The sequence below is a fragment of the Apteryx mantelli genome, chromosome 4 (genome assembly GCF_036417845.1).
Source record: "Apteryx mantelli isolate bAptMan1 chromosome 4, bAptMan1.hap1, whole genome shotgun sequence".
Taxonomy (NCBI): domain Eukaryota; kingdom Metazoa; phylum Chordata; class Aves; order Apterygiformes; family Apterygidae; genus Apteryx; species Apteryx mantelli.
In genome coordinates, this window is record NC_089981.1 from 88,481,101 (window position 1) to 88,502,849 (window position 21,749).

Genomic DNA, 21,749 nt, shown 5'->3' on the forward strand with positions numbered 1-21,749 from the left:
CCCTTCTGTGTCATGGCAGAACCGATTCCCCGAAGGCAGCCTACAGTCAAGGGTTTGTAGGTGATCTTCTCCTGGAGGTTCAAATCTGATATCAGAAACTTCATTCACCTTTCTGTCTGTCTTTCTAATTTGCCATGTCACAGTCATAGGTAAATAAGCAAGTCTCATGCCCTAGAAACTTCTGAGATTAGCTTGAAAAATCATGAGATTGAAGAAGAATAAATACTTTCTGGATTCTGTTTGTCTTCTGTTTATTGAGCAGTTAAATGGTGTAAGCACATTCGGCAGCTTTTCTCTTTAATTGTGTAGACTAAAAACCCTTTTTCCAATTAGAGCGGGGATTATAATTTATTAATGAGACTTCAGGAGTTTATTATGTTTCTTTAATTAAAAAAAGAAAACCCTCAATATTGTAAGCTTTGTGATTAAGGTTGTGAGAGTTGCCAACGGTTAAATAGAAAGACCTGAAGCACTCCAGTTGTACAAGTTCTTATTTGCACCACAGCTACACATACGTACTGTAAGTCACAAAACATCTCTCTTCTGACTGTTGTACTCTCATTTTGGTTGCTTTTTCTGGGTGGCCAGCTTGGCTTGAAAAGCTCGGAGGTTTCCTTTGCTGTAAGAAATTGCTATCTTATCCTTGCACCGTTTCAGAAAACAAATTTTATTCTGCATATTTTCCTTGGAAAATGCATGTTTCCCTTGGCTAAGCTAACATTCACCTGGTTTGTCCTTTGTCTCTTCTCATGAGAAGATACCCGCATACACGTTCAGCTTTGGGCATTGCTAATTCTGCCTCTACAGAAATCTTTGGCAGGTTGTTTTCTGTATCTATACTTTCTGGGGAACTTTTTGCAAGTTGAAACCATGTTGCTTCTGTAGAGGGGGTGTGTGTGACAGAGGGAGGAAATGAATTGAAATTGCTGGAAAAGAGCAGCCCATAAAAGAGACCTAGCTAACATCAATATATAATGAGATATGGAGAAAGGGCAGGTTGCCACCATTCTTCATTTGAAAGAAGAAATCTCTTGGTGCCGTGCAAGCTCTTTGTAGCAAAAGCAAGGAAGAAGGAGGAAAAACTTCTTGTTTCTGTTGTTATGGTGTTTCTTTCTGACCTCACACTTGGCTTTTTTGCCTTATGTGTATATACTGCCAGGAATAGAAGCATGATGGATTCGTTCATGCAATATTTACTGTGTATAATCACAAGACAAATTCCTCCAAAATGCCACAAACAAAATAAATGCCAAGTATATATTACTGTAATGTCTTGTCTGGTATTTAATCCTTGGAGGCATATTTCAGAAGTAGCTGTAATGAATATTCCTGCTGTAGAGAGGGAGGTGACATTTCATAATTATACAATATCTGCTGAACCATAAGACATTAAAACTTAAAGAAGTAAGAATGCTTTTGATTTTCCTTTATTCATTTGATCTCCTCTTAAAGCAGTGTATCCTTTTGCCATAATAATACACAGGGGGTTATTTTTTCTTCTATATATTGCCTTCCCAAACCTTAATGGATATGGAACAGTGGCACAGACACTGAAGTGAAGGACACTTCAAATGTAATTTGAAGTAATATGAATATAATATGAATGCAAATGTAATATTAATGTAATATGAATTTAAAAGGCAGCAGGATGTTGGCGTAATGTTGCTGACTCTTCTAATTTTATCAGAAGTCTCGTGGTCTGTGCTGAACCTTGTCTTACCTTTCTACTCCATGGCTCTGCTCAAGCATTTCAATGTTTCATCATTTGCATCGGGGGAGATCAGAAAAGCCCCGGTCGGGGACCAGAGCCCTGCTGTCCCCGCAGCTGTGCGTGGTGGAGCAGCAGGCAGAACATCCCAAGCCACTGATATTCAAAGTATAGAATACAGCTCATCTTAAGTTTAGAAATGGTCTAGAGTCCATGGCATTGAGTTCACTCCGATGCTTAAAGTTAGGCACGCTTTTAACTGCTTTGCTCTGGAGGAGTGGGGCTGCGGCTGGCGTTTGGGTCACGTTCCTAGAGACCCGTTCCACCTGGAGGCATGGTGTGGAAAGTGTGGTGGCCCCTGACAAACTGGAACAAAATGGGAACTACTGCAAAATTGTTTTTTGCAGATCAGTCTTTCATAACTTGATTTATTAACTTGTTCTTCTGACTAGAGTAAGGCTTGCAAGATGCTCAAGTTGGTAAGTGGTGAAGGAGCGCTGGACAGTTTGGGGCTGAAGCAACCTCCTGGAGACCTGCCCAAGCCTGGTGTTGCCTAGGGAGGTCTCCTTGTGTAGGACTGCTCTCTTTGTGAGTTTTAGCTCAATTTTTGAGACGTGGAGTACCTTTAAGAAGAGATAGCGTGAAATATTTGGCATTTATATGGTTCCCTGGTTTCCTGTTCCCAAAAGGAGGAGGGAGGGAGGAGAAGAGGGAAAACCTACTGCTGACAGAAGGCAGCTGCTGCTGGTAAATTAATCTTTATCCTTCTGAAAGCTGTGAAAACAGCAACTTTTTAAAAATAAGGCTTAGTTCAAAGCAGCCAGGCAGGCTGCTGCGCTGCCAAGAGCTCCCGTGCGCGGGACTGCGGCGGTTCTGCCCGTGGCCGTGTCGGGCGTCGCGGCAAGCCGCCGGCCTCCCTGACCCGCGCTCCTCTTCGTGTCGGCCGTGCTTCATAGCTGCCGTCGGGAGCAGCAAAATTACGCCAGGAGCAGGGTGCTTTGCCCCCGGAGGAGGAAAGCACGAGCCAGGTTTTCCGGTGGCCTGGCGTGGACCTGCGCTCTGGTTTCCCACCAGCCTCTAAAGCTTGGCCAGAGGTTGGCACGTGGCTCCGGCGTGCGGGCGCTGGCAGCTCCTACGGTGCTGCTTGAGGCCACCGGGATTCCCTGTGCCGCGAAATGGGTCTCCGTTCTCCTGAGCCGTCCTCGTCCGAGGCGGCTGCCCCTCTCCAGAGCCGGTGTTGGTCAATCTCTCCTCAAATAACGAGGAGAACCGGCGGGGAGCTCGCGACCCAGCAGGTGCTGGCGCAGGGGCGCGTTGTTCGGCTAATGATGGTCGCTTCCCGGAGCCGGAGGCTCGGCGAGCAGAGCCGGGCGGCCCCTGCTCTGATGCGCGACTGGAAGCACAGGGAAGGCTTCCTGCTTTCGTCCTTGATTAGTTGGAGGTGGCCCCGCCGAGCTCTCGTTGCTGCTCATCTGATGGTCTTCCAGAGCTGTTGCCCCTCGTGCCGTTAGGCTGACGAGCCCACCGGTAACGCAGGGACCATCCATTGCCGAGAAAAGCTCCTCTGCTTGAGCCTGGGCTCTCCAGAGGGGCTTTGCCGAGGACGGGTTTCTTAAACGCTTGCTGAAGGGGTTACCCTAGGCCAAGCACGCTGAAAAATGATCTAAATATAGTAGACTGAGATGGATGGGGGCAATGCAAGGTAGCTCCGAATACCAGGCTTAGTCATTACAGCTGAAATAATTATTCTCTTCCTGTTCATTTAGTTGATCTGACGCTGTCCTGGTCGGGGTCCTTTCCTCGAGCCTCATTTTCTTGAGCTTCTGGAGAACCAGGGTCAGAAATTTAAATTATTGGTTGTCTTGTATCAAGTCCGTGTGTTGTGCAGCGGTTGATACCACCGGCGAGCTGCGTGCTGCCCATCTGGAGACCGGGTGCCGTGTGGCGAGCGAGGCCCCGGGAACGGTGATTTCCACCCGTGTGCGCTTTTACCGGAGAGAAGCAGCTCTCTGAAGGGCGAAGGGGGTGAAACGCTGGGCTCGCTGGAGTTACCTTGCACCGCTTCTGCCGGTTGCCTGTTTGCGGCGTTGCATTTCGTCTGGCCGTAGGATCGTAGCTAGGGCTCAGCCGCCTCTTCCTATCGATCCGCCCTGAACATCTTAATAGTTGTGAATTTCATGGTTCAGAAATGCAGAAAATCAGACAGCCGCAAACATCTTTTAGAGGATTACCAAAACAGGAGTGTAATTTGTGTATGCAGTATTGTCAACAGTGTAATTCTCCCGCACGTACAACGTGTAAAAATGTGTAACTCCTTGTCGTTCAGGTTGCAGATGCAAGAAAACTAGAGCGAAGGAGTTACCTTTAAATTTAAACTCCGATCCAAATCCCGGTCCCCTTGAAGGCAGCAGGGTTTTAGCGTTCACTTTAAAAGAAAGTAGTGTCAGCCCCACTGTTTGTGCTGCTTAATTTTAATGGTTTAATTAAGGAGCCTCGTTTGTATAACGAGTCTGATAATACATTTAGGAAGATGTATATTAAAAAGAACAATAATGGAAAGTTCATTTGGAAATTAAAAATAGCTGCAATGCAAATCAGTTTGTAAAGGCGTCGTTCAAGGCGTTGCTGGGCGTTAATAAATAACGCGGCAAACTCTTCCGGCGCTGGATTTTGCAGTCCGCTGCTCGCGCCGGGTCCGAGTCGCCTTTCAGCCCACGGGAGCTTCGTGCCCCGGCTGAGCGCGGCGCGGCGGTGGTGACGGCTCTGCCCACGGAGGCTGCCGCAGCTGGCGCTGATCCGCCGTGACGCAACAAGATCCTCCGTCCCGAGGATGCTCGGCTCCCAGCGCTCGGGCACAGAGAATGCCGGGCTGCCGGAACGGGAACGGGTCTGACCGCAGGGCAGGGATCTTGGCTCGCACCTCACCTTTCCGCAGGCGTTTGGCTCGCGGGTTGCAGCCCTGCGTCCGCTCGCCGCCGTCACCTCCGCTCGCGGTCCCCGCGCCAAACGGGCGGGCGGCTTCGGTCTGGGCCCTGTTGCCAAAGGGGCCGAGCTCATTCCCAGCGGGACAGGAAAAAAAACGGGGAGTATCGGCGAGGGGGGCGGATGGCTCCTCGTGCGCGGTGCTTTCCTTCGGGGAGGGCGGCGGGAGGGGAGGCGCGCGGGGCGGCCGGGGCCGCGGAGCTGGGGAAGGGGACGGGGCGCTCGCACTCACCCGCTTTCTCCCTGCCACTTTTGCAGCCCCCCCCACGGTGCGGATCGTGCACTCGGGCCTGGCGTGTAACATCGAGGAGGAGCGCTACTCGGAGAGGGTGTACACCATCCGCGAGGGCGAGACGCTGGAGCTGACCTGCTTGGTCACCGGCCATCCTCGGCCACAGGTGAGCCCCGACCGAGGCCGGCCGGCAGCCTGCTGCCGCGGCGCTGTGCCTCACCCCCTGCCTTCGCGGGGTGTTTTTTGCCCCGATAAGTGTTGGACTCTGGCAGGCTGATTCTGGTCAATGCAAGGGTGAGGGCAGAGGGTGCGATTTGGGGGTGTTGCAGAAAAAGCAGTGCCAGCAGAAAAGATCTCCATGTTCTTAGCTGCCTGGCTAGGAACGTGGTCTTCAAAATGACCCGAGAGGGCTTCTGAAATCTGTGCAATATCGTAACGTGGGGTCCTGGTATGCGAGTGTTCAAGGTGCACGCAGGTCAGCAGAAGGAAAGGGCAAACAAATACACGCAGAAGAAGGACTAAATGTCCATCGTACGTACCAGAGTAGACAACTAAAGCAGAGGCATGCGGGAGCTCAGAGGGAGCAAGCCAGATGGGCTTCTGGGTCTGTAATGTCGTTACAGCAGCGGCATTGCACTGCTGCAGAAAACAAAAGTTAGACAAAAAGGAACTGTGCTTTTCAAGGCCCAGCTCTTTTCCATGGGATCAGATTCAAAGCCGGAGTCCAGCCAGCCTGTGTTCCAGCTGCCCGCTTCGCCCAGGGTGTCTGTTAAGAGCTTACATGAAATCGTGGCCTTTCAAACGCCCACGGCCTTGTGCGAGGGTGGTGCTACGTTTCCTCCCCGTTCTACTTTTCTTTTGTGTTTCTGTTGCTTTATTCACCCTGTTCTCTGAACCAAACTCACTGCTCTCTGTTCCCTGTTCTGACACTGCCACTTTTCCTTCTGGTCTCTTTAATCCTTCTGTGTTGGTGGCAAGCCAGGTAGTGAGAGCTGAGGGTATATCTGTGTTAATTATGGTAATCAAATTTTCTGGTTCACATATTTGTATGAGGTTTTGAACACTAGAAGACCTTGCAAAGATTTTATTTATTTATTTATTTGTTTATTTTTGCAAGGTGGTGAATTAAACACCTCTCTCTTGCAATCACGTAAGGCAAACTTATTGAGCTGTGGGGGAGCTGTGAAGTGTAGTTAGCTGAGGGGGGAACTGGAGAAAGGGAATTCAGCAGAGATCTCAAATCCAAAAGCTAGCGACGTGCTTCCTGGAAGAGAGGCGCAGTGATTCTCTGCAGTTTGTTCTGTAGCTGTTTCCAATTGAATGAGAAGATTTAAAAAGAAAGAAAAAGTTCGAGTTTTAGCCTGGGCTGGTTCTCTGGCAGACATAGGTCACGCTGTGTCCCAGAAACTTCCACTCGCACTGGATGCAGTCGCAGTCAAGTACAGGCACGCGCTCCCAGCTGCTGTCACGTCTAAGCCCACGTTATAGAACAAGACTTTTTTTTGTAAATTAGGTGGGTCTCTGTCCAGCCGTTGCCCTGTAAAGGAGAAAGGAGGGGAAAAGAAAAATCTCCCTGCAAAAAGTGATTCTAAATGTGTTTATAACATTCTAAATGAGAGCAACGAGGTTTTAAAATCAGTTCTGTTACTATCAAGTTTAATATTCAGTGCCTCACAAAGCATGAAAAAATACTTGTTGCCCTGCTGTTATGTTCTCTTTCGTTGCTGATTGCCCTCTCCAGGCTGGTGGTGTCCAACCCCATGTGAATTTAGTGGCTCATCAAACATTGGCGGGGAGGACCCGAAAGATGCTGCTGGCTGTCACCGGTCTGCTCCTCATTGACCCTCTAAGAGCTGAATGAGAGGCCCTGGATTGATACAGATCTTGTTCACAAAAGTCAATAATAACATTTTAATGTTATAAAATATTTTCTGGAGTTAGAAAACTCAGTGTGGGGCCTCTGATTTTAAGCCGGACGGGAGCACCTTCCAGTTTGAGGACACCCTGCTGCCTTTCATGGGTTTTGTTATGGCATAAGATGCTGTTATAGGTAAGGAAGATGGGATCCGCTCCAGGCCCAGTAACTTTTATTATCTAACAACTTGTCACCTGAAGCAAATTCGTGTCCCTTAGTGCCTGTTAGTTACATTGAGTGTTCCCTCAGTTATCCCAAACTTTTATTATCCAGACTTATTTAACAGCAGCCAAAGAAGCTGGCTCTGGATGCGGCAGTTTTGGGCGTGCAGCCTGTTTGGGCGGAGGGAAGCGGAGCTTTCGTGCGCAGGCACAGGAGCTCGGTATAAAGCGAGCCCGATGCTTCAGCTCTGCTGCCTCGGAGAGTGTTTCTTTTTCCTCCGTACACCTTCAAAAACCTATTAGCACAGAGCAAGTTTCCTAGTGAAACTTAACTGCAGGCTTCTGGGGAGCTTCTGGGGAAAAGCAAGGAGGTGACGGTCCTGCTCCATCAAAGTTTGCGACCAGCTTATGAGGTTTTTGGTGCAGCGTCAGGCCCTAAGTCAGATTTTCATGAAGTGACGGGGGGGATCCTGAACAGTTCACCGGGGTTTTGTCCGTGAAGACAGCCCATCGCAGCGTGCCGTTCCTTGTGGCACGGAGGTACCTGGCTCTCGGTTTAGGTAACGGTCAGTGAGGATGGAGCTGCCCCTCTGAGCGGAGGAGAAATTAAAATGTGCATCGGGGTCCCACCCAAACGTGAGCGTTTCAAATGGGCGAGTCAAGGCCGGGGTGCTGCGCAGCCTGCTCGCCCCCTTGGTGCGGCAGGTCTTCTCGCGGGGACCCGGCGCTCCCACGTGCTTCCCTGGCTCTGTGGAAGTCTCCGTGCCCCTCTGGGGCGCTTGGGGGGTGATGTTTGCCCTGCAGGGGCTGCAGGACTTCCCAGGCCGGCCCCAGCTCCTCGGTGCTGTTGGTGCTGCGCAGGGTGCCGCCGCAGTCAAGGCACCGGCCAAGAGTGGGACACTGTTCCCTGGGGGTTTTTCACCCACATTGGGGTGCGTAGGTCAGCCACGGTCAAGAGGCCATGTTCCTGCCCTCATCACGGGAGAGGGAAGCTCCTCCAGAGGTGGTCTAAAGTGCCTACATCCGTCCTCGGGCCTGTCTCTGCCCTCATCACTAAGGTGTCCCACTCTGATGGAACCACCCTCCAACAAGTGCAAAGCGGAGGAGCAACCTTATCCTCGGTGGGACATTAAATGCCCGGCCAAGGCCACCCAGGGTCCCTGGTGCCCCCGTACTGCCCTGCAGCACATCCTAAACTCCCTGCCCGGGGGCAAATGCGAGTGATGGGCTCGTAGTTTGGTGGTTGGCGTCCGCCTGAGGGGCGGAGAAGAAGGATGAGGACCTCTCCGTGGCTGCATGGATATGTGGGGCAGTGCCACGTGGTAGCAGCTGAAATCAAAGATCCCTCCCAAACCCATGTGCCTGGAGGCTCTCGGCAGCTTCAAAGCAAGCAGGTCTGTTATCTGTCAGTAAATACTTAGGACGAGCTAAGAAAGGCGCCTTCTTAAGCAGTAACAAAGCTTGTGATGCTGCAGGATCAAAACAAGCTGTTCAACCCTAAATGTCTTATCAAGAAAGCAACCACAGAGCTGCTTTTTCATAAAATCTCTATTTTCTCATCTGGGATTCAGGATGGAAAATTGATTTCTCTTCATTTTGCCTGTTTGTAGATTTCCTTTGTCATCCAGCACCTCGGTCTGCTCTCTCACTCTCAGTCTCACGTTACAGCTCTCCAAGACTTGCAGTGTTTTTTGCAGATTAATTGCCTGAGAGCAGGGGGATAGTTCTGGTAGCCTCGGAAGGGTGATTCTGCGGCGAAATGCAGGAGGCTTGGCAGGGCCGCGTTTGAACGTTAGCCTTTTTATCACCTTCCTATCAAATTTCCATTCCGTTTTAGTGCTGCAGGAAGTAAAAAAAAATAAAAAATAAATAAATAAAAAAGCTGCTAGAGCCTTTTGCAACGCAACGTTTAAACTCTGGCGTGCGATGCCGGGAAGCTCAGCCCTTCGGACTCCTTGCCCGTGTACAATCCGTCTGGTCTGGAACGAGGCTGCGAGGAATCTCGCCACCGTCTGCGTTGCTCTTGCCAACGTGGCTGTTGGGGAAAAGCACCGATCAGGTTTAGGCGGGAGATCAGAGGCAGATGTAAACCCGGGTTTGCATCTACCGCAGAATGACTCCTACCTGTCAATAATTACCTTGGGGTATTTAAATACAGATAGTGTAAGATTTAAAGTACTCAAGGTATTTAAAACAGCGTGGCTTAGGTTCCAGCGGCGCAGACGTTAAGGAAATTCAGAGAGCCTTTCCCGTTCCACCGCCCCTAGATCTTCTTGGACACACACGGTCTCTCATATTACTCGATGAATTCCAGGTCCCCCGGATAAATGTGCCGCCTTGTTTTGCGCAGTGCTGCCAAAGAGAAGCTCCGAGGAAGGGAAGACGCCTTTTCGTGCCTATGCCATTAGTGCATATTGCTTTACGGGCCTGATTCTTTAGGGTGAGGTCTACAGAGGGTTTTCTCTGCTGCCAAGAGGCAACGGCTGCCTGGCAGGGGTGGCAGGACATTTCTTTTTAAGCTTTCCTTTTTCATTTGAGCGGAATTTATATATGAAACTTGACAATATATTGTTGTTTGGTTCACGTGTTCAGACAGCCTGTGATATTGGATGAGACTGAGGGGAAGTATCTGGCACGACAGTCCCTATTCTCCTTACAGTAAATATATTTTCTTTTTTTCTGAAAAAGCTTTCAATCTGCATTTTATTGGTAATTGTTAGCATTATTAGCATTAAATTTTTTTTACCATTTTTTGCACAGAAAGTTATTCTATTTTGTTTGCAAGCTCTGTAAATTATTTTCAAAATGGTAATTTATTTTTACATTATCAGACCTGGGAAGTGAGCTTCTGAAATAATTATGTATCTATTTTAAGAATGTGGTTCACCTTGCATGTGTTTTTCAAGCTTTCTCAAGATACTATTGACATGCATAGAAACTGGTTTTGTTTAAAACCCTGACGAGTCAACAACTCTGCTTTAGGCATCTGTAAAATCCCTCATCAGTTTTCGCTGCGTGCCCCAAGTAAGGAGTTGAAATAAGTAATATATAAAAATCAAGCTCTTTTTGTACCTGAAACGGAAGTCTGACTTCTGCCTTGACTTTGCGTGACCGCGTGCAGATTCATGGCTGCATTTGGGTTTCTAGAAGGCAGTTCAAAGAAACCATCTTCAGGCAATAAAAGCGTTTAGCTTTCTTTACGCAGGTTGCAGCTAATTATACCTGCCTCTTTCTTAATGCTGTCTAGTGAAGTAAAAACATTGCCATTTGTTGTTATACATTTATACCTCAGGTATCATTAGGTGGTATTTAACAATTTATCAGAAAATACGCAAAAATAAAAAAGAAAGCGAGTCCAGGAACATTACTGAAAATGTGGATTCATATCACATAATAAATTGGTTTCAGATCAAGAAATGGTGTTCTAGTGAGGCTATTGCTTAGGCTCCAAAAAAGGGGAGGTAGTTTTGGACCTCACCCTGCACCCACAGAGATGGATTTATTGTCAGGAATCACCTTGTGATGTGAACTGACTGAACGCTGTTAGGCTAACTGGGATACAGCAGATGGAATACAAGCAGGGCTTTATACGGAGTTTGCTGAGAAAATCCGGTTGATGAATGAGTTGTTTCCCCATTTGCTACGTTACTTAATTTCAATTTACACTTTCCCATTTTTCAAACCTTCTTGTTGGTAATCAGAGAGAAAAATACTCAGCAGCACTTATTTCATTCTTTTAGGGAATGATTCTTTTTTATGAAATGATGGGAGCTACTTTTTTTTTCTTAACAGTATATGAATGCGAACAGAGCAGCTGTGGTCTGCAGAACTGGGAGACGAATACCAGGAAGGTGGTGGCTGAACCACAGTTTGTGTGTGCATTTATATTTGATGGTTACGTCACCTGGTAACATATCTACGGTTACGCCACCTGGTTCAATATCTCGATATCTTTATATATCTATATGGATACATATCGATATATCTGTGTGTTAGAGAACAAGCATATGCGTGCATATGTTGGGCCAGATCTGGGATTAAACGTGCCTGTTGTTTTTCTGTCCCCGGAGCTGCTGCTGCTTCTACGCGGGGGCTGCGCCGACAGGAGTGCAGTGATCAAGTAACAGTGCGGTAGCGACTGACCGGTGATACTGGGTGTATCGTGTATTAAAACAGCGGCGTTTATTCCATGTTGCTTTTCCTTTTCTCTTCACTGTGTGTATAGTACTAAAAGAACTGATAAATGGTGGATCCAGAAAAATAAGTGTGTCCTACTTCTGGTTTTGGGTTCATCTGATGATCTCATGACAAACGTGTAGCAAACAGCTTCTGTTGGATATTATCGTGAACAGAGGGAAAGCAGGAAAGCATTCTGTACCTGAAAAATCGGTGACAAAGTAGAAGAGAACTGGGGGAATAAGAAATGCAGAAGGAAAAAAGTAAGCATGCCAGATTGGCTTGTCTCAATGCTACTTAAAGTTGATAGAAAATCTTCAGAAGAAGATGAAAACAAGAACTAGGGAACTAAAAGAATTAAACAAAAAAAATCATTCTGCAGAAGTGAGAAGTTATGAATGTTCCATGACTTAGTCTGGTCTGAGATGCTGAGCGAAATGGGTTCAGCTGCGCTCCTGGTACTTACTGACTGGTGGGTTCAGCCTGGCTGACAGTGGTTTGTACTCGCTCGCCACAAGATTTAAGGGGCATCAGTGTTCTTTTGGGCCTGGTTCGTGTGGACAGCAAAAGGCTCGGGTAGCAGTAAGAGTAGCTGCCAAAAGAGGAGACGGCTGATTCGGTTCATGCCGAATAGTCTAGAAAACTTTGGGTTTATATGCACTTAATGCACAGAAGGTCCTGGAGCTGGGTAGGTGGGCAGCCGTCCCTGCTCTGCTAGGTGTGAGCTGGGCGCAGAGGTCGGTGGCGTGAACATGGTCTCCAGTGCCAATGGTTGGAGAGAGTCTTGAATTATGTTTTAAGCTGGCACATAGGACAATTTTGTTATGTGAAACCAAAGACAGTAATACTGTTTGGAAGCTTGGCACTGATAATAGGCTTTCAGAGGTCCTGTTCTATTAAACCGTAATAAATAGTAAATAATAATTAAAATACATACAGAGAGAGGAGCCTGAAGCAATCCTGAATATGAAAGCAGGATCCGTATTCAAACCTTGCCTCTTGGACCCAAAGCACAGGAGTGCTCAGCTATGCAAAGGACCCTCAGATTAGGAGGACGCTTCTCAACTTTGTCAGTTAAGTAGAGCAAAATATGAGTGACTAAAAGGGGAAAATCCAAACTGAAAAGGGAAATGTCTTAAAGGGAGGAACACTCGGTTGATTTTAGATGGTTGCTGTGAGCAGCAGATGTAATGGTACTGTCCCGTCTCGCTGCAAGAGGAGCTACGGCTGCACAGAGGCAAGCGCCGCGAAGGAGGCCCTGTGTGACGCAGGGAGGGACGCGGAGGCGGTGGGAGTGAGGAAGGGGAGGAAGCTCACAACCTGGTGAAGCTGCTGCCCAGCTCAGCTGTCGTGTGGCCTTGGCTCCCTGTCACAGCGGGGCTGGGAAAGGGCCAGGTGGGATGTCTGATAGCTCTTCCCTCATCCCCACCATCGCCATCAGGGCTGAGCCCGACATGTGCTTGCAGCCCTGGAAATGTAGGGAATGATCCGCTGGTAGCGGAGAAACGAGGAGAGAAAGAGTGGGATGGATAAGGGTACCTGAGGAGAGAGGCAGTTGCTTCGTGAGAAATCCATCCTTAGGTAAGAGTTGGGAGTTGACGGAAGGAGAGGTGTTGAGGGGAGATGGACCCCAGGGCCACCCTGGAGGGCTGCGTGGGATGGAGGGCTCGACGGAGGTGCCTTTGGGGCCATCCCTGGCAATGGGCGCAGGGCCGCGCATGATGGGCACTGCGTGCAGAACCAGTGTTTCTGCTAGCTTGCAGCCTCTGCAGAGCATTCATTACCTGGGCGTTTGGGTCAATGAAATGGTTTAGCCTCCTTTATCTGCTCTCAGATGTTTGTACATCCACTGTTTTCTACAGTGTGCTGAGGTCTTGGTCCACTGTGGTTCTGTGCAATGGTGGTTAGATAGAGACCATCACAACTCGCACCTGAAACGGACCCTGTTAGATGTGCTGTGGAGCAGAAAAGTCACGTTAGCAAGACGGTGACATATGGAGGGGGACTAGCATGGTCTTTAACGCTGGCCCAAGTGCGAAGCTGGTGCACCTCAGCTTTGTCGGGTATCCTCTGATATCAACAGGAGGGACGCCAAAAGCAAGCTGCCTTCTGTGAGTGCTCTTCGTTCTCTTGCCTTGTATCTCCGCTAATCGTTGTTGCTTTGGCCGTTACAGGCAGTGGCGTTAAAGCTAAGCAGAGGCTGCCACATTCTACCCTTACACACGTGTAATCCCCGTTGCAGAGAGGCAAGAGGTGAATTTTGGGCTGATGCCTTCACAGAAATTGTGGCAGTTCATTAATGCAATGTTTGCTTCTGTTTCTGCTCAGGGATGTATGGGAGCCAGGCCACAGTGCTAAAATAGAAAGATGTTCAAAATGTAATGCTTCTATTCGTTGAGTTTTACTGTGTCCTTTAAGTGAAATTTTAAAAGTATCTCATTGAAACCTCCAGTTTTGGGGTTAGCATTTAAGATGAGCTGCAAATGCTAGGGCAGAAAGTTTTCTGTTCCTGATTTGCTGACTGAGGTTGATAACGAGCACCTAAATAACTAGGGGTTTAGAGCTGCAGTTAATTACACCTGCAAAATTAAAGACTCTAAAATCATGCACTTTGCTTAACAAAGACTCTTTTTTTCTTGTTGTTGGGGCTAATTAGCTGCGTTCACTTGCATTTCCCATCCTGAGCTCACAGTAGGTCTCCGCAACTATTGAAAGGCAGATTAAAAGCTAAGAATCTAATGGACAGAGAAAATCTCCTGTTAACTCTCCTGCTCTGGGCCCTCTTGAGGTCTCAGCCAGATGGTAGGCAGGCATGTGCCAGACCTAAGGATGGGCTGGAGAAGAAGGGATTGTCCTCAGATGACAGCAGTGCAGGATGGATCAGCTTAAGCAGCTCAGCCTAGGGGAGGTTCAGAAGAACCCAGCTGAGACCCTCTGCCTGGTTTGTACAGGACATTAAGTCTTCTTGTTTGATGTTTGTCCTGTCCTTGCCTTCCTGCCAGCCTAGGAAAGCACACGGTGGCTGCGTGGCTTGGAGTTGCCTATGCACTGCTTGAGTGAACCTCTGGCACCCAAGCGTCTGGTGAGACAAGAAGATGGCCTCAAACCATTGCAACTTGCTGCGAGCAGAGCTGGTCCTCAGGAAGTCCCAAAGGCTGCTCTGTCTGTTCTGCCGTCCCAAGCACTGACCACCTGTCTTCTCAGCCTGCATCATCCCGTGGACCATCTGCAGGGAGGTGGACCTTGCCGATGCTGATCCAGCCTCTGTGCTGTGGGCTGCGGTTAGCAACATGCTGGCCATCTGGTATTCCTTTCCCTACATTAGGAGTTCTCCTTGGATGTAAAGGGAGAGAAAAAATAGTTTCCGTCAGAAGGCTGTAGATGTGTCTTCTCGGTTCTGTAAGGTGGCTCCTGGATATCCAAGTTCTGTATCCAGGACATGTTTACATATATGAATACCTACGAGGGAGTGCTTGTAGTCCAGATCATTCTCCCTTGGGGGAGAGGCTGGGGCTCAGATTTCGGGAGCAGATCTGCCTTCTCCAGGGCCGCCTTTCTTTGCGACTAGTCAGAGAAGTAAGCCGGGGAAGTGAGAGCTGCCTTCTGCTTTGCCCTGGTGTAGCCACTTCTGCTCATGCCAAGCACATATTCGGTATTATTCACAGTCCCTTCGCGTGGGCAGAAGTGACTAGAGCAGGTGGGAAGCAGTGGGGAATCAGACCCGTTGTCTTACAGAAAAAGCAGGCAAGCCCTGGATTTTTTTTCTCCTTCCTTTATAAATTGGAAATGGCAAAGAGGACGTGCTGCTATAGGGCTCTTCTCCTGAGGGTATACCCAGGGCTTTAAAAGAAGCAAGCGTGGCAGGGCAAATAGGGGTGTCCTGGCGTGATGCTGGGCCGCCACTCTGCTGTCGCTAAACTTCTCATGATGTCCTCTACGATCTGAGGCTGCCTTTGACAGACGTATGTTGCAGGTAGCAGTCTGAGGAAGAATGAATTTTTTTCCCCCTTCATCTCAGTGCTCCTGTGTGCCTTACCAAAGTGCACATTTATGCCTTGTAGTCCTTCCAGGCGTTGCTTTTGCCTTTTCAATCAATTGATGCAGTTTTGTAACAAACTGATGATTTGTACGTGCCTCTCTCTGTGATCTGCTACAAGTCATGTTGAAACGACGCTGCTCTGTGGGGGCCTCTGTTCTGAAAACCTGTCTTCAGCTTTATTCCCACTGTTTTCCCGCCCTGCTTCTTGCCGCAAAAATTCTCCGTGCAGGTGGAAATACAGAAATTCATGTGTTCAAAGTGGTGGTTGCACTTTCAAGCTGAAAGCAGTTTTGAAACTTTCTTTAGAAATGCTTGGAGTCTAATCAGTATCAATAAGTCCTTTAGGGAGAATAATACAAGGGCACAGCATTTATTGCAAGGGAAAAGAATTACAAGTACTTACCGGCTACGCGGTTGTTCTCCAAAACGCAGCCCGACTTCTGATCGTGTGGAAGGTTCTGAGCACCTCAACACCTGCATGTGGGGCTATTTGTTTTTCTGCACAGTGATTATATAGCCTTTGATATGTTACTGCTATTCACAATTTGCAGCATCCTTATAAACAGTGCTCATTACTTGATCTATTAAATGCTCCATTAGTTGCCATAGAAACTAATTTTTCTTGATTAAGTTTTTAAAATGTCAGCCTTCATGCTCAGGTGAGGCTAACGGTGGGTGGGCAAATGCAGTTGTAGAAGGCTTTTCCTCCTGCAAGCATTTTTCATAATTACTTTCAGGATTTTGCCTGGAAGTTTTTTTATTTTTCAATCTATCTACCTGTTTATTGGAACCACATTTTGCAAAGCCTGTTACTGTTTGGGAATTAGGACAATGTGAAAAACATCCTGTCGATGGCTCGCTGAACTGAGCTCGCTGTCCCAGTGGGTGGACTTGCCAGGGCTGTTGGTGTGGCCTTCAAGGGAAGGACGTAGAGCCTTTCCCCTTTGGACCTGTGTTTACTTTTCAGACGTTGGCCTACGAACTGAATGGCATGCTGTACCTGCGTGTCAGCTCTACAAAAGACATTTAAGAACGTACCAAGGTTAATTTTCTCCTCTGTATCGTGCGAGTAGGGCATTTACTGGTGTATGCAGCTGATAGCTGATGCGGAGGGATGTAGCTTCTACCAACCAGAGCTCCTTAGCTGGCAGGGCTTGTGCCAGTTCCCTAAATCAAGTTGGGTAGCAGGGTGCAATGCAGTTACAGCTTCTCTGGGGACCAACCTGCTCAGGCGGAAACAAGTGCAGATGTGGGCGTCTGGCATGTGTGCAGGGGAGCGGGTCGCCTTGCGGCGGTGAGACCTGGCCAAGGCGGGTGGTGGCGCTTGGGCCGTGGAGCTTAAGGGAAGCAGCGTCTTCTGAAAGAGCAGCAACAGACTGCGATGTGCGTTCCTAGTTGTCAGCTAAAGGTTAAGCAGCGGCAGGCCTTGTTTGTCAGCGTAACCTCGCTCACATTAGGGGTTTTTTCTGGCTCTGCTGGTTAGAGGGTGATTTTTTTCCCCACGTCTTTGACATCAGCGCGCTGTGAACACTCGTGTTACGTTTTAGCTTGTTGTACACGGCAAGTGCTGAGATGTGAAATGTGCTGTGCGGAGCATGGGCGATGCTGAAGCCTTTATCCCTTCTCCACTGCTGTAGCCATGGGTAGCTTTGTAGGTAACGGCAGAAATGCTCTTCATTGTCACAGCAGGGTGCTCATGTCTCTTCCCTTGCCTGGAAGAGATGGATACCTGGGCTTCAGGGCATTGGTGGAGGCAGCAGCTGCTCCTCATGGGTGAGGGAAGCATTTTCAGAGTAATCCTGCTCTAAGGGTCCTTCCTCTTCCTCCTCTTCCAGAGCAGTTAGCGTTGCCTCCATGGGGGCTCTGTAGGGGCTCCAGGACTGGTCCTCGCTCTGTTCCCCTTGCCCCATGACACCAGGTGACTTCAGGCTGTGGGAGTAACATAACACCATTTGCTTGTGGATTCTGTCCTTGTTTATGAATAACTGGTGGCAAATTGCTTTCTTGCCTTTCCTGTCTGCTGGAGCAAAGTGGTGGGGCAGACCGCCCCTATCTGCTCTGCCATGGACCCGTTTCTCAGCCAGGGATGCCACAGGCGAGGTTATCTCGAGTGCTGCTGATCCCTCTGCTCAGAGGGAGCTCTGGGATTTTCTGTGGCCTGTTTTGGGGACGCGGTAGGTTCTGATGGACACTGATACTTCCTTCTGCAGACCTCTATCAGGGTCCTTCCTCTGACGTGCTTCTGTAGTCCCTTCTCGCACGTGGTAGTGAAAGGTTATGTCACTTTATGCCCCTGAAATCAAGGGGCTAAAACGAGCGTTTACGCCTAGTTGTGTGTGAAGTGAACGGAAGATAAGCGCTGCTCTCTGTAAAAGCAGTGCATAGGAGGGTTTGCGTTTTGAAGAACCAAAATTTTCTCCCTGCCTCTTCCTTGCTCTGTTTTCTTTCCACTTGTAGGAGTAGAGTGCTGTGCTGATGACCACTCTGTCAACAAATAATTACACCCCTTGCAGCTAGGAGGCTACCATGAGAAAGCTTCTGCTTCCTGAACTCGGCGCTTGCACGCTCTGAGCAGAGCCAGAGCTGCTCTTCCTCTGGGCCTGTGTAGCTCTGAAGACCTATGTGTGGCGTGGTGGGAGTTCGGTGGAGTCAGGAGTGGAGCGCAGGTGGCGGGAACAAGCCTTCCAGTTGCAAACGCAGGACTCAAATTCTCCCTGACAGTGACTTCTTTTCTGGCACTTCATTAAACAAGCCACGGTGTTTGCGGTGTGGGTGATTAATGACTATACGTTGCGCTTAAGACTTGGCTTCGCTGCTTACGAGTCACACTTGAGCAACAGTTCCTTTAAGAATAAATATAGCCTTTCTCCTGCGGCTGCTGAGGATCGGCAAGGATGCTGAGTTGACTCATGCTGTACATCAGCTTCTCCTGACTAACAAGGCACGGAGCACACGGCTTGACCTGGAGCAATGGATGCGGGGGCTGATAGGGAACGCTCTCTCGGCGCGTGCTCCGTGTTCGGCTCCGCAGGCGGTGCGCAGGCTGACCAAGGCGGGCCAGGTCAGTGTGGACAGGAGCTTGCCCTGCTGATCTATTTTGCTCCTGCATTAGTGCATCCACAGTGTGTGGATGACGGGATTTATATTGCAGGAGGAAGAGTTGTTTGGTTTTAACTAACATCTGGTGCTGAGTGGTATGGTGGGGCTTGAATGGATGAACCGCTGAAGGAAGCAAAAGGCAAGACAGGAAAACAGTGATGCTATGCGGAAAAGAGAGCCTTGTGCTGCCTTGTGTTCGCCGTGGATAAAGGCGCGGATAAAGGGCTAGTGCATGCATTCCTATCAGGGCAAAGTCATGGAGCTGAAAGAGCCTGAAAGGTCATCCAAGCCAATGTTTCTCACTGGTTTTCAGTTAAAGAACAATACGAGTCTATGAAACAGCTTCTGCAATTCTTTGTGAAGCGTTCTGCTACCAGAAAAAGAGTATACTCTAGATTTTCATTTATTACTCTTATTTTTGTTCTTTCCATGTCTTTTCCTTGCACGCTTGTCATGCCCTAGATACTGCTCAGAGGTCTGAAGAACATAGCTAGGGAAACACTGGTACAACTGGTACAAAATTAGCTTTTCAGGAGGTTCCGGCATCTCTGTGGAGTGGTTAACTGCCCTTCTTTAGGCAAAGCAGTGCTGTCATTCTTGGTTAGAGCGCGTCTCGCACTCGCTTGCCTGTGCGTTCGGAGGCAGGAGCAGCCCTCTCCCAAGGTGCCTGGTGCAACTCCAGGAGTCTCTCGCTTGCTGGTCTTTCAACGCTGCCCCTCAGTGTTGGTACCGTGATTCCTGTCCCTGACTTTTTTTCACATTTAATGCTTATTTCTCTTGTCAGACAGCTCACGGGAGGGTGGCGGTGAGCACTGAACGGATCTGCAGTGTTGTATCAAGGTGTGAACTCAGGTGCAGCACTTCAGGAAGAAAACATGAAATAACCTGTTCATAGCGTCAACAACAAAAATAGCATGTAGATTTTAATCACGTATTTCTTTTAGTGCTGAAGAATGGGAGAAAAACATGCATTTCATAGATAAATGTGAGCTTTATTGAGCGAAGCATTTTTGAAGGTTTTTTTCAGCATAAAATGCGGGCTAATTTAGTCATGAGTCAGGTTGAGTTTTGTCAGGTGTTCACTGAACATTTGTAAAGTCTTTCAGTGAACTGAGTAGTCATATGAAATCATCATCACTTTTCCAAGCGAGTACAATTATGATATGCAGACTGTAATAAGAAAGCAGCTGTTTCAGTGAAAGTAATCCCCCTCCGCACAAATTGCTTTCTTTGGCCACACCAATAGTTAATAAGAATTCTTATCAATTAAAACAGAAAACGTAGTATCCACTTTACCGCAGAGAAGCCTTTTATGTCTCGCTTGCAGGTGATCAAAGAGAGCATCACGTGATCTTTTTTGTTTTGTTTTCTGAAATGCTGCTTTTTATATTTTAATGGCTGGAGTAGCAGAAAATGTAAATTCTTTCTTTGCAAATGCTAATAAGGTGAAGGGAGGATTCTGTCCAGAAATGTTAGAGGAGGCTACGTTAATCACACTGAGCAATTAAGATGCATTTTAAATAATGGTGTTCCTTTAGCGTGCCGCAGTTACGTGTATCTGTTGATTCAGTTACCTTAGTGCTTGGCAAGAACTTGCTTGTTGGAGCTGAAAGAGGAGGAGATCAGCGCAGCACGGCGTGGCGTGCGTGTTAGCTGCCTGCCGACTCCGTGCGCTCAGGGGCTGCGGTTTTGCGATGTTGTGAGATCCCAGGGTGCAGTGGGTGTTTCAGAAGTTGCCTTTGCTTGCTTCTAAACCACATTTATTATTATATTGTCTCAAAGCTAAATCTTTCTTGCATAGCCTCAGCTAAGGGAGGAGAGGCTTTCTTGAGGATGGCTGTGGGAGCCTTTGAAGTAAGAGCAGGTAGACGTATTGAAACGGGTAAGGAAGGAGGGAGGTTCGGAGGTGCTGAGACCCAGCCATTTCTGTTGAATATGTTGTTGATGGTGAAGGCAGTAAGAACTTAGCCTTCCAAAAAAGCAACCCAGGAAAGTAACACAAGCCACTGAAGAGGGCATTTCCCCCAAAATATGTTTTGGACCTGAAGTCCTTGTCTAGTAGCAATCCAATACTAAAAACTTGCAGTTAAATTGTAATTAATTCCTGCTAGTGCCTACAAACAGGAAGAATCATATGGAAAAGGGCTTGGTGGAGTTGTCTTTGTAATGTGGGAGCTATTTAGCCTCTTCTCCATCATGCCATGGAGCGCGGAGTTCATTGGGAGCAGTAACGAGGAAGGTCCAGCATTCTCGTTGCCACCTGGTGTGTCTGCCCCTCTGGCACGTGGTCTTTCCTGACACTCGGAGCTAGACACAATAGTCCAAGCCTGCAAAACGGCTGGTCGTCGTCTTCCTTCCTTGTGCTGCACTGAGCGCTTCCATCTTCATGGAGACAACGGTCCTCTTCCCTGCTTAGTGTTTAGAATGTCTTGCCAGCCTTGCAGTAGGCTGTTCTTGGGGCTAAGCTTTGTAAATTAAATATAGCTTCTCTTTCTATAGCTATTTTCCCACTGGAATACAGCTTTTTTTTTATTCCAGATGTTGTCACCAAAAAGGAGAAATGCTTTCTCACACAGTTCTGCCAAAGACTTTCTGAACTTTCTGATGGTGGACTGTTAATACGGTTATTTGTTCATGTCATGGACAGGATCTTCATTTGGAGAAAACCATGGCTCTTCTATTTCCCTTTGTATATATGAATGTTTGCTAAATGTCTGGTCGTTCTTTTTCCACTCCTCGTGAATTTGCATCCATTCCTGAGGGTCTATTGTTCATTAGTTTTATTTGCTTAATCACTCATTGTGGCTAGTAACTATTAAAACAAAATGTAACCCAGCTTTGCATGATACCATCTTGCTATAGCAACTCAGTCGCATGCTGTGGACAACGTATGGTCCCACTAAATATTTTGTTAAAATGCTGCAGGCAGAAATGCGCTCATAAAGCTATTCAACCTATCATTTGCCAGAAGTTGGATTAAGACACGTGGTTTGCAAGTCAATGAAGAAACTGAACTCCTCAGTTGTTTTATTCTGAATAATGTGACCAGTTGTATCTTGCTGATTCTCCTGATTCCTGGAAGCTGCTGTCTCTTGATGAGAAATATGTTAGAAAGTTGCTAAAAGGGGCTTGGAAATGGTAGGAGAAAGAAGTCAAGTTCAATCAGGATAAATGCAGCATCGGGGTGAGTGAAGTATGTATTTCAGTTGCACACTCTCAGTTGAGAATATTGAGCTTAGGCCTGCTAGAGTATCAGCAATCACTGAAATGAGGCTATCGGAGAATCATGCGGAGCTGGAAATGATATCCAGGTTGGTGATTTTTACCGTATCAGCTTCATATTGACCCTTGTGGAAGCTTGAAAGCTGCCAGAAGTCCCCTACAAGTTTCCAAGGAACTGTGTTCCAAGGAACACAGAGCGTGCATCTCCCGTCGCC

The 21,749-nt window shown here is 48.0% G+C and overlaps 1 protein-coding gene across 1 annotated transcript in view; it reads left to right on the forward strand.

Annotated features, from left to right (window-relative positions):
* MDGA2 (MAM domain containing glycosylphosphatidylinositol anchor 2) overlaps positions 1–21,749 on the forward strand; it is a 382,608-nt gene that overhangs the window by 141,669 nt on the left and 219,190 nt on the right. Inside the window, exon 2 of the mRNA XM_067295207.1 lies at positions 4,949–5,088. Within this exon, the coding sequence (XP_067151308.1) occupies positions 4,949–5,088 (140 nt within the window). The remainder of the gene's footprint in view (positions 1–4,948; positions 5,089–21,749) is intronic.